The sequence below is a fragment of the Vipera ursinii genome, assembly GCF_947247035.1.
Source record: "Vipera ursinii genome assembly, chromosome: 7".
In the NCBI taxonomy this organism is placed as follows: Eukaryota; Metazoa; Chordata; class Lepidosauria; order Squamata; family Viperidae; genus Vipera; species Vipera ursinii.
The window spans coordinates 46,908,286-46,923,195 of record NC_139521.1 but is presented as its reverse complement, the minus strand read 5'-3'; the positions used below and the strand labels follow the sequence as shown (position 1 = coordinate 46,923,195).

Sequence of the window (14,910 nt, the reverse complement as noted above, 5' to 3'; positions counted from 1 at the left end):
CCCTCATGCCCGTGACTGCAGCAGTGCTGCCCCCCTGCATCCTGTGCCCGCCAAGATGAGCGTTCTGGCACTTTTTTTTTTTTTTTAGAAAAAAAGCCCTGGATTTAGCTAGAATTTTATTATAGCAAGTTGGATGAAGAAGCGAAAAATAACCAGTTAGGACAAATATGGTGATACAACATTTGCTTTTTCTGCTTTCTCAGTCTGTAATTTAAGAATTCTAATATGTGTAATTATGCTATTATCCAAGATTAGCTCTTGTGGTGTAAATTGTAGTCATTAAATTTTAATTACATGATTTGGTAGGGTGACCCTCTCCAACCAGGTATGTATGAAATATAAAACCCGAAATATTCTATGAGGCAAGAAAACACTGAATGAGAATTTGGTGAATTGCAAGATCAAACTGAAGAAAAGATCTAATGGTTGATTGATTTCACCCTGTTTTTAAAATGTCACTCTTGCTCTCCTGAATCATTCAAATGGGGCATGTTGAGTTATGTCTAAAAATGCTTCTTTAACATTTTTAGCCTTCTTTCAAAAATTTAATATATGAACTTAATTTAATAAATTTATTCATGTCTTTATTTCAAAAATAAGAAGCTAGGAATAAATTTGTTTGGAAACATTCCTAGTTACATTCTCTTTTGTATCTTAAAATAATAATATATTGTGATATCTATTTGGACTTGTCAAATTGTAATTCCTTGTTTGAATAGTTTATATTCAGATTTGTGGTGACAATCTACCTTGGATTATCTAGATTTCTATCCATCATTGTTTTGCCAGATAATGAATTGCCTAAGAAAATCCAGGGATCCACTTTGATCTCAAAATATAAGTTAAGTTACAATTGCATGATAATTGTCCAGAATGGCTCAGAATATAGTATATTCCACTGGCTCAAACAATTTCTATGCAACTGTAAATTAGCTCTCTACATGGGGCTGCCCTTGAAGACCACTCAGAGACTCCAACTGGTGCAGAATGCAGCCGCACGAGTTGTGTTGGGAGTCTCCCGATACTCCCATGTTACACCTTTGCTCCGCGAGCTGCATTGGCTGCCGGTTGCCCTCCGGGTGAGATTCAAGGTGTTGGTAATGACTTACAAAGCCCTACATGGCATGGGTCCGGATTACCTATGGCAACACCTGCGGCTGGCGTCAACTTCCCTCCGTACAGTGCGCTCCCACAGAGAGGGCCTCAGGGTACCTCCGATCAAAGAATGTCGACTGGTGGCCCCCAGGGGGAGAGTGTTCTCTGTGGGTGTGCCAGACCTGTGGAACCGCTTGCCAGTTGAGCTCCGGATGGCCCCCGACCTTCGCTCCTTCCGGCGCGATCTAAAAACTTACTTATTTGAGCAATCCGGCCTGGTCTGATGGGTTTGGGGGTTGGGGTTTTAACATGGTTTTTATTATTGTATACATTGGGCATAATATTTAATTGTTTTTTAACTTTTGTACTTTGTCTTTTAATACTTATTGCCCTGTTCACCGCCCTGAGTCCTTCGGGAGAAGGGCGGTATAAAAATTTAATAAATATAATATAATATAAATATAAATGCAACTTTCAGCATCACTGTTTGAATAGTGAATGCCTTGGCTAATAAAGCTTGCTTACAATTTTTGCCTAAAATAGTTCTTTTTCTTAAAGCACTGGTGTCAAATTCTATCATGTCACATGATGTATTGTGATATATCACAACATTTTTTGTCTTTGCGAAGCCTTGTGGGCGTGGCCTCTATGTGACGCATTCTGCTCATGGGCTGTCTTAGATTAAGGGTAGAGTAAGGAAAGAAAGCATCATGTTTCAGATTTTGCAAACAGAATGGGGAAAGAATTTGCTTAATGTTTGCAATTTACCCAGTTAGCAGTTATTTATAACACAGAAATAAGTTAATTTGACCTTCAGTATAATGTTGTAAGCAATCAGGTTTCATGTAACAAGATCAGTGAAAATGATACAGCATGAATCAAATATATTTTCTAACCAAATTGCTTTTATTTTATGTGCAGATGGATTATGCTCAATTTCTTTCTGTTTTTCAGAAATGTGCCACTTGCCATTTGCACATCAATGGTTATTGTCACAGTTGGCTATGTCTTAACTAATGTGGCCTATTTTACAACTCTCAGCCCTCAGGATATGCTAATCTCCAAAGCAGTGGCAGTGGTAAGTTGTGGTAAAAATTCACGTAGGAAATTAGAGAACATTATAATATATTGAAATTAAATCCTTTGATTATAAGGGAAGAACTACATTTCTAGGATCTATATTTTAATATTGTGTGTGTGTGTGTAATTTTTTTTCTGTTCTTTTCTTAGACCTTTGCTGAACGTCTACTGGGAAATTTTTCCTTAGCTGTTCCTATTTTTGTTGCACTTTCTTGCTTTGGATCTATGAATGGTGGTATATTTGCAGTTTCAAGGTAAGTTATTCTTCTGCAAATAAAATAAAATAAAATAAAAGTGAATGAAACAGAAATATACTGTATATCCATGCACACACATGCATACTTACTAGATTTATTTCTTCATGGTCTAGTCCACGGGTCGGCAAAACGCGGCTCCGGAGCCGCATGCGGCTCTTTCAGCCATCTCCTGCGGTTCCCAGTCCTCTGCCATGTGCAGTCCGAAAAAGCAAAAACAAACGGACTAAAAACGTTCAACCAATCAATTCAAACTTCTCATGAAAAAAAAAACTTGCGAAGCTTGAATTGATTGGTTGAAGTTCTTTGGTTTGTGGGACTGCCCACAACCCTCTTTTCTTCCTCAGACTGCACATGGCAGCAGCAAAGGAAGAGACAGGAGGACTGCTGGAAAGGTGAGTGGGTTGGTCAGTGAGTGGGGTCGGTCACTGCTAGGGCTGGAGGAGTCTGCCCATGTTCGGCCTTAGCAGAACATTAGCAGTGGAGGTGGCGGCAAGAGAGAGATGCTGGAGGTCTGCCGCATCTCCGTCAGCCTCCACCTCCACCACAGAAACAAATCCCCGTGCTGGCTGTCATGGTAGCAGTGATCCCCAAGGAGCAGGCAATCGCTCCAGCGGCGGCGGCTGCCGTTGGGGCGGCCCAGTGCAGTCTCCTTCTCTTTGTTTCAGTTTGCTTTCTGCATTTGGAATGAAGACACAAGATTTGGTGTTTCTCCGCGCCCGCTCATCAGCGGGCATGGAGATCCGCCCATTCCCTCTGCTGAGCCATCCCAGTTACTTCCCTGGAGCACCTCCATATCTTGCAAGGGCGCACAAGGAATCCGCGTTTCTCCACACGCGCTGATCAGCGGGTGCGGAGAAATGCCCATTCCCTCTTTTGAGCCATCCAAGTTGCTTGCGTTGCAGAAGGCAAGCATTTGGAATGAAGACACGAGATTCAGCATTTCTCCCCGTGCGCTGATCAGCGGGCACGGAGAAACGCCCATTCCCTCTGCTGAGCCATCCCAGTTACTTCCCTGGAGCACCTCCATATCTTGCAAGGACGCACAGGGAATCTGCATTTCTCCACACGCGCTGATCAGTGGGCGCGGAGAAATGCCCATTCCCTCTGCTGAGCTGTTCCAGTTGCTTGCGTTGCAAAAGGCAAGCATTTGGAATGAAGACTCAAGATTTGGTGTTTCTCCGCACGTGCTGATCTCACACTCCTTACAGTCTCCCTCTCTTTGTTTCAGCTTGCTTTCTGCATTTGGGATGAAGACTCGAGAGAGGGAAACTGTAATGCTTGCCTTCTACAACACAAGCAACTGGGATGGCTCAGCAGAGGGAATGGGCATTTCTCTGCACCCATCAGTGCGCGTGGAGAAACGCGGATTCCCTGTGCGCCCTTGCGAGATATGGAGGTGCTCCGGGGAAGTAACTGGGATGGCTCAGCAGAGGGAATGGGCATTTCTCCACGCCCGCTGATCAGCGCGTGCAGAGAAATGCTGAATCTTGTGTCTTCTTTCCAAATTCTTGCCTTTTGCAACACAAGCAACTGGGATGGCTCAGCAGAGGGAATGGGCATTTCTCCATGCCCACTGATCAGCGGGCGTGGAGAAGCACCGAATCTCATGTCTTCATTCCAAATGCAGAAAGCAATCTGAAACAAAGAGAAGGAGACTGCACTGGACCGCTCCAAAAGCAGCCGCCTGCGGTGGAGCGATTGCCTGCTCCTTGGGGGTCACTGCTGCCATGAGAGCCGGCACGGGGATTTGTTTCTGAGGGGGAGGCGGAGGCTGACGGAGATGCGGCAGAACTCCAGCATCTCTCTCTCGCCGCCGCCTCCACCGCTACTGTCGTTGGCTTCTGCTAAGGCTGAACCTGGGCAGCCTCCTCCACCCCCAGCAGTGACATCCGGGGATTCTCAGGTTAAATCGGAACCAAGCACCAAGTGAAAAAGTTAGCAGTAGAAGGAGTAGCAGGAGTGTTTTTTAATTGCCAAGCATCCCCATGGAAGTCAATGGAGGTGCCGTGGCTGGCCTTTTGAGTTGGTGAGTGAATGAGAGTGAGAGAGAAACATTTTTTGAGCAGTGTAAGTGAATGAGAGCGTGAAAGAGGCTTTTTAGAGCAAAGGTGAGGTAATGAGAGAGCGAGAGAGAAGCTTTTGCAAACAAAACATGAGTGAATGAGAGCGAGATAAGCTTTTCCAAGCAAAGGCGAGTGAATGAGAGCAGAGGGGGCAGGGCGGCTGCATGTCTCGCCTTAGGCTCCACTGTTCTGTCAATCAAGCCTGTTGTTTTGCGCATGCGTGCGCATGCACATCATTTGCAGCTCCCAGTTTTTTTCTTTTGTGAGAGAACTGGTTCCGAGTGGCTCTTTCACTGTTTCAGGTTGCCGACCCCTGGTCTAGTCTAATAATTGAATAAATACAGAGAGAATATTATACTTTTCCTTCTGGTTCAGCTGCCACTGAGCACAATATAATACTAAAATGAATGAAATCTGTAGAACAATGTATGTTATTGCACAATTCCCATTTAAAATAGATCTGTTATTGTTCCCATTGCCTGGTAGTACTTCACTAAAGGTAAAATAAAGCAGTGCTCAACTGTTCCTATTTTTGAATGCTGGCAAAAATGTAGCTTCAAGATAGGTTTTAGAAGGTTTTTTCCCCAAGCTTCTAAATTCGCTTTCTTAAATTATTTAATTCAGCTTCTGATGCTTGTATTGCATAGAGACAAATAGTACTATTGAGGATAACTTTGAATGTATTCTGCATCTCTGGTGAACTACTTCAATTAATCTTGGTAATGAGCATCTTTAAAAGCTGTCCAAATTCATTTTCCCATCAGGATGTTCTACGTTGCATCCCGTGAGGGTCACCTTCCAGAAATTCTTTCCATGATTCATGTTCGCAAGCACACTCCTCTGCCAGCTGTCATTGTTTTGGTAAATCATATAAACAAATGGCTCTTTATCAAGACTGTATAACATGGTCCTGCTCGGAAGCGTTCAAATGTAACTTAAACACTACTTGAAATGTGGTTATTTATTTCCATTTCACTATGTTTGGAGGGATAGAAAATAAATAATGAGATGATATATTCAAGAACTTTCTGCCAGTTGCCCTTAACTCTCAAAAGCTAGCACTTAAATCAGACTGCTGTATTTTATTTGAAGGTTGAACAAGAGTGATTAGTTAAACTCTCAGTGGAATGATTCTTCCTAGATAGGAAGCAGACCAATGAAAGTCTAAAGACAGGCTATATGCTAATGTGCTGTTTTGAAGATCTGAAGTTACATTCTAGATATTTTGAACAAAAATGTAAACAGCAGTGATAAACAGCATTAGCCCTCCTTTCATAGTGCTAATTCTAGGTAATTTATATACATATGTACAGTATATAACTACCTTATTTATATCACCAATCTGCAATGCTGAAATGAGGTGTCATGTTGGAGAAAGGATCACAGTTTTATTGATGAACAATGAAAATGTACTACAGAACTTGCAATTGGATAAGTGGAGGAATACATACTGCTTTCTCACTGTCACAACTATCAGATCCAAGAACAATACAAAAGTCCTGTCAAGCTGGATAGCCCTAATCTTTTATAAAAGTTTTGGTCAATTTAACAAGCACTTATATGTATAAGTTAATCTGGTTGCAGCACAAACATCATCTTTCATGACTGTATAAAGACAGAGTAAATTGACTGAACAGAATAGGGTCAGATGTTCTTATATCCACTGTATGGCATGTCATTGTAGAAACAGTATAATATTAGAAAATTAATTATTCATTGCAAGTCAGTGGAGAGAGATCAGAAATAAACTTGGGTACAAGCTCACATCCAAGTTTATATTGTGGTGATTAGGGCTGTAAACATTGCATCAGTAGTCTGTGTCTCAGCAGTCCTTTCAGTGTTATTTACTCCATATTAGAAGGTGACAAACAAGAGCAATCAATAGGCCACTGAAAAATTTGGCAACTTTCCATTAATAACAATGGTCAAATTTATTGAGGTTTGGACTCCATATGGCAGGATAAGAGACATGACAAAGACAGAATCTTACAATCTTATCTGTCATCAATTTTATTTCATGGATTCTGAGGAATTGGATGGAGTCCTGGACAGTATGAGCTTCACCATGCATGGGCTGCATTCATACTCAGCCAGTCTCCTTTGGGATGATTGGATCAAGTTCAGTGATACTGCTAATGCTCTTCTCTTGGGGAAGTCATCTCTAGATCCAGTTTTTTTGGATACGGTACCAATTATCTAGTGTATAATATTTTTCTGTGGCAATGATTTTGGAGAAAATGTTAGAACTACTAAAATAGTCTCAAAAAGTGGATTAGCTGATTTTTGTTTTAGTAAGGGGGGAGAAAATTCAACGTAGCTTATGGTGGATCCAATACATTGTAATAAGCAACAACTTGTGCACCAATGAAGCTTTTTTTATTTTTAAATTATTTTTCAGCACCCTCTCACTATGATCATGCTCTTCACCAGTGATCTCGAAAGCCTCTTGAACTTCCTCAGTTTTGCAAGATGGCTTTTTATAGGACTGGCAGTTGCCGGGATGATCTATCTCAGATATAAACGTCCTGATATGCCTCGTCCTTTCAAGGTAACCATGGTTACATGACTGTTTTCCATAAACAGGTTTTGTTCAACTCAAGCTCTGTCTTTAAAAACAGATCACCTAATGAAAACATCATTATTTCTGGTTGCTCATACATCCATATGAATTTATCAGTTCTTTGAAAATATCTCCTGAGGCCTTGCTTAGGAACAGCCCCAAACAAGATGGTATTACGCCACCAGTCCTATAGCAGGCTATTTTCTTGTCTTCAACAGTGTCCAACACAACTATTGTAGTAAGCAAGTTTGGGAGCCAAACAGGTTTAGTAGCAAATGTAGCCGCATACTTATGTAGCCTCAAACTTATGAGGAATTGTTAAAAACTATTAACAGTATTTCAGTCATTGTGTCATATGGCAGTTGTCTGAATTGATTCTCAGCTTCTGCTTTTAGGGATTAGGTATCACAGCTAGACCTTAAATGATTTAAGTGTTGGTTAAAGAATACAGTTTCTAGTCCTTCCAGTCAAAGAACATATTTTCCTCGATATTACTTGATACAGTAATATCTTGCTCATTGTTTTATATTGTGCCATGATACAGAAATTATTTTTCCTTTAATTTTATTTTAGTTTTATTTCAACACTTCATTGGGACCTTATTGTTAATGGTGTAAGTGGTTATGGAACCAGACTAGAAGCCAAGAGAGTATGAGTCTTGCCATAGGCATGAATGCCGGCTCGGTGATTTTGGGCCAATGTCACTTTGTCAGTCCAACTCACCTTACCGGGTGGTTGTTGTGAGGAAAATAAGAGGAGGAAGAAGTATTAGGTATGTTTGCTGCCTTGAATTATTTATAAAAATAATAAAGGCAGGGGAAAAAAATCTAAAATAAAATCTTAAAAAATTGCCTTTGTTTTGCCAGTAATGAACACTACATCATTCTTGAAAACTGAAGTGTTTAATTAGATATTGTAGGTTTTTCTTTATTTTAAAATATATTCCAGTTTTTTTTTAAATTTTAAAATATTTTTATTTCTGTGAATAAAGAACTATGGAACATTATAAGTACATCTTGCTATCAGAACTTGTTATTTATTTCTAAAATGCCATTTAATTTGGCAGTCTTCTACCTGATTATATAGTGATTTGGGGGAGCTGGGAAGTTAATCAATATATAGTGAAAAGTTTTAAATCATAGACCATAGCCTGAAAATCTTGTTTGATTGTAAGACTAATTCAAATAGATAATTCTAAAATATTATATTCTGATTGCCACTGCTTGTTTATTATCATTTAATACTAGAATAGCAAAGTGAAAAAGTGCTAGGAAAAGAAACTTATACAAGCCTTTCAATGTAAGTCTGCACAGATTTGTGAGAACATATTATTAGCCTTAATGTATGACACTAAGCATTTAGTTTTTCATAGTGCAGATGCCTTTGTGCTATATGCGAGCAAGACACAGATGCAACCTCTCTTCCACTGTTGTTTCTACTGTACCTTTGAACTTGTTGCTTTGGGTGTAGAGATAACACAGAGTCTCAAAACTAATAGCCAATGTCAAAACTGGTCTTCATGAATTGTTACAACCCCCTTTTATTTTATTTTTTTATTTAACCAATTTCTAAGACTGTCCAACCATAAATGACTGTGAGTGACTTACATTCATTCCAAAACAACATTATTAAAGAACTGCACTATAAAGGAAAAAAACAAAGTATACAACACATAAAATTACAATTATATAGCAATTCGTGGTGCCACACATTGTCTAGTCCAGTCTCTGTGTGAAGACCTTGGTCTGAAATGCCCTCTTGAAAGACAGCAAGCTCAAAGGCATGTGAATTTCAGGAGAGATGCTGTTCCAAAAGGCAAATGTAACTACAAAGAATTCTCCAATTCACATGAGATGACATTGCTTTATTAAAGCGATCCAGAGCATGTCAACTCAGACAGGTCTTAAATAGACAATTGAAAAGAGATGATCTTGCAAATATTCAGACCCTATATCATGGAAGACTTTATAGATGACCACAATTACCTTGAATTGTATTCAGCAGTTGATAGCCAGTTTATTAGTTTACATAAAACTTTCACCGGTTTAAAGACATCCTCTGATTTTTAACCAGATCAAATACTTTATTCCACTGAGAAAACTGACAATGGTGTAGAACTTTTTACTAATTAAGTCACCACCTTGATGCATATTGAATAAAAATGCGTTTAGTTTCCTTTTCTTTTAATAGCCACTTCCATTGGTTTTTCTGAATATCCATTTTTTTTCAAAGTTATAGAGCAGGGGTGCCAAACTCAATTTCATTGAGGGCCGCATCAGCATTGAGGTTGCCATCAAGGGGCCGGGTGGGTGTGGCCTGGGTGGGCGTGGCCTACTGGGTGGGCGTGGCTAGATTGCATATGGCCAACTGGGTGGGCATGGCCCGGTCTACATCGTTCGTATCAAGGGTGCCTATGGGGGCCTGGGCAGGAGTGGGACAGATCTGAGGGTCTCTGGGCCAGGGCCAAGGCAGTGGGGGCCGTTCCCTCACTGTTTCCAGGATGGCTTTGCGGGCCACATGAAACCACTTTGCGGGCCGGATCCGGCCCCCGGGCCTTGTGTTTGACATGTCTGTTATAGAGTATCACTATATATTAATTGTCATGGAATATTAAATATTAATGACATTTAACAGCCAAGTTTAGGTTATAATAGTAATTGTTTGGAATGTTTTTCAGGTACCACTGTTTATTCCTGCTCTGTTTTCCTTCACCTGTCTCTTCATGGTTGTACTGTCACTTTATGCTGATCCGGTAAATACTGGCATTGGTTTCGTAATTACAATGACAGGTATCCCTGCTTACTACCTCTTCATTATATGGGACAAGAAGCCAACATGTTTTAGGAGATTTTTAGGTGAGTGAATGTTTATTTATTTATTTATTTTTATTTTAATTCCATTTATATCCCGCCCTTCTCCGAAGACTCAGGGCGGCTTACAAGCTTAGCAGTAGCCTTCATTCTATGTATATGCCTGCTTATTAGGGCTTTCACACACACACCCAAGCGGCATTATTACAAAGTCAGCTTAATTGCCCCCAACAATCTGGGTCCTCATTTTACCTACCTCGGAAGGATGGAAGGCTGAGTCAACCTTGAGCCTGGTGGGATGCGAACCTGCACTAATTGCAGGCAGCTGAATGTTGAGCAAAGTTGATTTTTTTGTATTTTTATTTATGTATTTATTTATAAAATTTATAGGCTGCCCATCTTACCTCAAGGTAATTCTTATTATTAATCTTATTTTCATTAAAAATGAATAAATTTAGAGCATATAATTTTTTCATACCTTTACTATTCTCATGTTACATAATTTATTATCTTTCTTAATCTGATGTACTGTTGCGTTAGTTTAATGAGATAAATAATAGAACTCATCTCACACAATTTATAATTTGGAACACAACTGCATTCTACTTTCTAATCCCCTTTCCATAAAAAGTGGCTCTCTAATTGTCCTATGACTATAAAACCATCTTCATGTGGGCCTGTCAAATGGCATATGAATGCTGGTTGGTAATTCCTTATGTTTGTTGGGAAAGGAGGTAATTCATTTGGTAGGTATACTTTCCTGTAAGCATGCAATGGAATATTTTCTCCTGCACTTTCTCAAATATAATGTCTTTTTTCAACTATATTAGAGATTATAATATGACAACTAAATGTATGGAGATTTTTTAGTATACTGCAGTACATTATTTTTATATGAATTGTAGAGAAGAAACCAGTAGACATTTTCTCACATTTATGACTTTATCTCATTGAAGTCACAATCTCTTTTCTGCCTGTTAATACAATAATTGACTTTTGAATTAATATCAGTGGTTTTATGTATTATTGGCCACCTGGAACTAATGTACAAATGATTTCAGCCTTACTGTGATTCATCAGGTACAGATAGCTATTACAGGTAGTATCAGATCTTATGGAGTTCAATCCCACTATTGGAATTAGTCCAATGTAATTTTTATGCAGTGCACTGGATTTTATAAACAATAATGACCTTGGTTGCCAAAGATTGGCAGGAAAGACATAGACAATCTATAAGGATATACTAATTTTTTTGGACTCTTAGTTCCATGATAATACCATCAGAGATAGGAGACTATTTTAGTATATATTCTTGTGTTTTATATATTACTGACCCCAGAAAGCAGTGTAGGACCACTTTGGTTGTAACTGAAACCTAGCAGATACATCTGAGTTATTTTGAAACTCTCTCTCTACTCTTAGGTCAACACCTCTTTGGTGCAAGATATGGCATTATGTTTAAGTTGTTGAGCACAGATGCTGGTTGAATATTAGAAAGACTTTTTAAGGAACAGAATGTCAGTATTATACAACCAGTTTCCAAGAAAGGTATAAATGCCTTTACCTGTGTTCAGGCAGGAGCCAGGTAATCTTCGGTCAGGGATCCTTTAATTTGTACTCTTGCACAGAAGAGGATGTTGGGCTTGAAGGGCTAATGGCCCTATCTTTTTAATAGAAATTCCTGTGAAAATCTCAGCATTTCAATTAATTTTAGGAAACATTTTCAGCTGAGACAATTAGGAATCTTTTACACCACAAAGCTAATTTTGGCCTGGGGAACAATGTCAGAGTTATAATGGGTATGAACATATAATCCATATCATTCCTTTCTATGTGTTGCAGTCCTAATGAAAACCCCACTACCTGTGATTCTTCTAAAAAGAAATCCCTTAATGTAGCTGCAATTAATTTTAATTAGCTATGCTTTAACACACAGTTGCTGCTGCTTTTGCAGAAAGAAAAATCTCTGCAATGGTGTTTTTGCACGTGTGTGTGTGTGTGTGTGTGTGTGTGTGTGTGTGTGTGAAGGGCTGTACAGGCTAATGGGCTATTTTTCAAGAATGTGAAATGGAATATTTACCAGATATCCAAAAATGGTGATTAAAAGATGGTTACCAATTAATATCAATGCATAAAATTACTATGTATAAATATATAATATGTAAAGTTTCATCTTTTTAATATTTTCAATATCTACAATAAAATAAATTACTGTGTGATAGTCAAAATATCCTCCTAGCTTTATTTATCTACTTATATATAGATATGTAGATAAAATACTTATAAAATATTTACAAGTATTGTTTTCTTCAAAGAATTGCTATAAACATAACAAATATAAAACAAACTTGTGTGTTGGGAAGCACTGTTATTTATCTAACCTTATGTCTATAGGATTCTGTAGTTAGTTCTCTCTGCCTTAGAAGAGCCTTTGTATTTTATTCTTTCATCAGATAGATACTATTCCATAATCTGTTGAGTGTGGTTTCATAAATCTGTATGGCCACAGGATGCCAGTGTTGAACCATTTCATTTAACTAAAAAACATTATACTTTTGAGATTTCTGATCTTGGTAACAATGCAGTGATTTTTTGAACACTGTGACTATTATTGTTTCCTGGCAAGAAAAAATATAAATACCATAAATAAAACATGTAGACTCTGAAAATCCCTTTTAAATTCAATATACAAAATAGTTCGTAATTAGAATGCTATGCTTCCAACTCATGGATAGCATCTTTGGCATTCCAATATTAATTATTTTGTTAAGGAGACAGCAATATGTTTTTTTCGTGGATATCAATAACACCAGGGCTTTTTTTGTCATAGAATGCTCAGAACGGAGTTCCGGCACCTTTTTTGGATGGAACCTTGTAGGGTAGGCAAGGCAGGTTGTATGACATGTGTGAGTTCCAGAACCTTTTTCTTTTACAAAAAAAGCACTGAATAACACTATATGAAGGTAACCATAGCTCTTTGTTCCTTCTTAAGGCATCGGTAGTTTTGATCTTAAGACGTGTTACTTAAATATGGATAGTCATCAATCCCTTCTGTATGCAAATATAATTTGATCAAAAAGGTTTCCTGATTTTTCTAAAAAATAGTTTTCAGGAATAAATTAAATGGTTTCAAGTAAGGAAGAAGGTATATGAACTAGTTTAATGGGACATTCACACATTCAATATAATTGCAATATAAATAAATTTATTTCAACTTTAAAACTAATGCTTTTCAAGGGTGCCAAATGAATATGTTGGTAACTGAAATATATTGAAACATCTTAGCACCCTTAAATGGTTGTTCTCACTGGATTTCTAGTGAATGCATGTAAAAATCTGATTTTAGGGAACAGAGGGGAGCTATTAGACAGGTAGAGTAGGAAGTTCTGCCCTAAATTTCAATAACAGTTTTTATTTTATTTAAATTTATTTATTTACATTTACATCTTATTTTTCCTATAAGGAACTTCAAATAGCATATAGGGACAATAGTAGTTTTTATTCTAAGAACAATCCTATGTGGTAGTTTAAAATGAGAGAAAGCAAATGGTCCAAAGACACTATACCAAACAAATCTAGCAGGAATAGGTAATTATAATTGCAATACATCTAATGCTTACTATTGAGAGTAAGCATTTGCCAGGTTAGGTTTTAAACTTATTTTTAATTTATTTTTATTTTTGTATTACTTTGTAAAGGCTATCTCCTTAAAAAAGTTTAATAAGATTCGAATTCTTAAAAAAATGAATCACCAGAGTGTTTTTCTATCCATTTTGTGCAACACACACTTTGGAGTTGAATCAAAATGTCAGCTGCTTCATTTAAATTCTATGTCTCTATCATCTCTCTCTCTGTGTCTATAGTCCTATTCCAAATGTTCTGGAAAAAAACAAACCTATTTGAACTTACATCTGAGTAAACATGAACAGACTCTCTCATATTTTGTTCTTTCACAGACAACATGACATCAGCATTGCAAATAATCTTAGAAGTTGTTCCAACAGAAGAGAAGCCAGATTTGTGATCTTCAGCTAGAAGAATTTGCATTGTTAGACAAACATGAAGTTCTTCATTGATTGAATGAACAATGAATATTTTTTTTTGCCAAAATGGCTTTTAAAAAAGTTTTACTGGAAAACTTGGAATAGTTATATTGGGGCATCAGATTTAACCTGATACTTGATGAAAACTTTAAATGGAATTGTTATGGATGTATGTGTGTACATATACATAAAAATGTTATTTGATACTGTACCAACTGTTTTGTAGGCAACTGTTTTAAAACTGTTGTAAAATAGTGCTTATCTTCTGCTTTGTAAATGGAGTTGATATGGTATTTCCAATATTTTAAATGTATAAAATGTCCATTTTTTCATACTGATATTTACTAAGAACATTTGTTTTAAAAATGTTCATGATAGCTAGAAATATTACAATGGATTATATTTTCCCTGCTGGACCTGATGTAAGACAACAGTAAAAGAACTGTATTAATACAAAATTATTCCATTTTTTTTAAAGCAACACTTTTATGGTTCATTGGAAACACTATTGCATTTAAAACAACTCTCTTTTCCCTCTACTCAGTTATGGTTAGGACTGTTGAATTGTTATGAGACCCAAAGAAAATAGATATGATAGGTAAAAGAGGATTCTTTGTCAATACTTTATAACAAAAGTAACTTCCATCTGAGGTGATGTAGGTAGATTTGCTCCATTTTACTGTCTCTTTATTGCAAATCAGCATAAATTCATTATTTATTTGAGGTTCCCCTGTTACTACCTTGTTATTGCAAATCAACATAAATACACCATTCATTTGAGGAGCTTCCATATCAGCATTTGATCAAGGAAAAGCCATATGGTTTGGGCTGGGTGTTTTGTATTAAAACTCACATTAACCATTCTGGCAAATGATAAGGGATTGTAAATATTTTATTTCAAAAATCTGGACACTACGTTATCTACTCCAGCTTTCATGATACAGTTACTATTATCTGTTTTACAGATACAGGCAAGGAGATACAATATCTTCTACTTAGGTA

At 37.5% G+C, this 14,910-nt stretch overlaps 1 protein-coding gene across 2 annotated transcripts in view; it reads left to right on the top strand.

Annotated features, from left to right (window-relative positions):
* The window catches only part of SLC7A11 (solute carrier family 7 member 11), a 74,937-nt gene extending 60,458 nt beyond the window's left edge, over positions 1 to 14,479 (top strand). The window contains exons 7-12 of one of the 2 annotated variants that reach the window (XM_083366965.1): positions 2,050 to 2,170; positions 2,326 to 2,429; positions 5,260 to 5,356; positions 6,894 to 7,043; positions 9,733 to 9,910; positions 13,822 to 14,479. In XM_083366965.1, coding sequence (XP_083223091.1) covers positions 2,050 to 2,170; positions 2,326 to 2,429; positions 5,260 to 5,356; positions 6,894 to 7,043; positions 9,733 to 9,910; positions 13,822 to 13,889 — 718 coding nt within the window. In that variant the 3' untranslated portion in view covers positions 13,890 to 14,479. Of the gene's footprint in view, positions 1 to 2,049; positions 2,174 to 2,325; positions 2,430 to 5,259; positions 5,357 to 6,893; positions 7,044 to 9,732; positions 9,911 to 13,821 lie in introns of both variants that reach the window. The other variant, XM_083366964.1, reaches the window with a different exon arrangement.
* Positions 14,480 to 14,910: the final 431 nt, after the last annotated feature.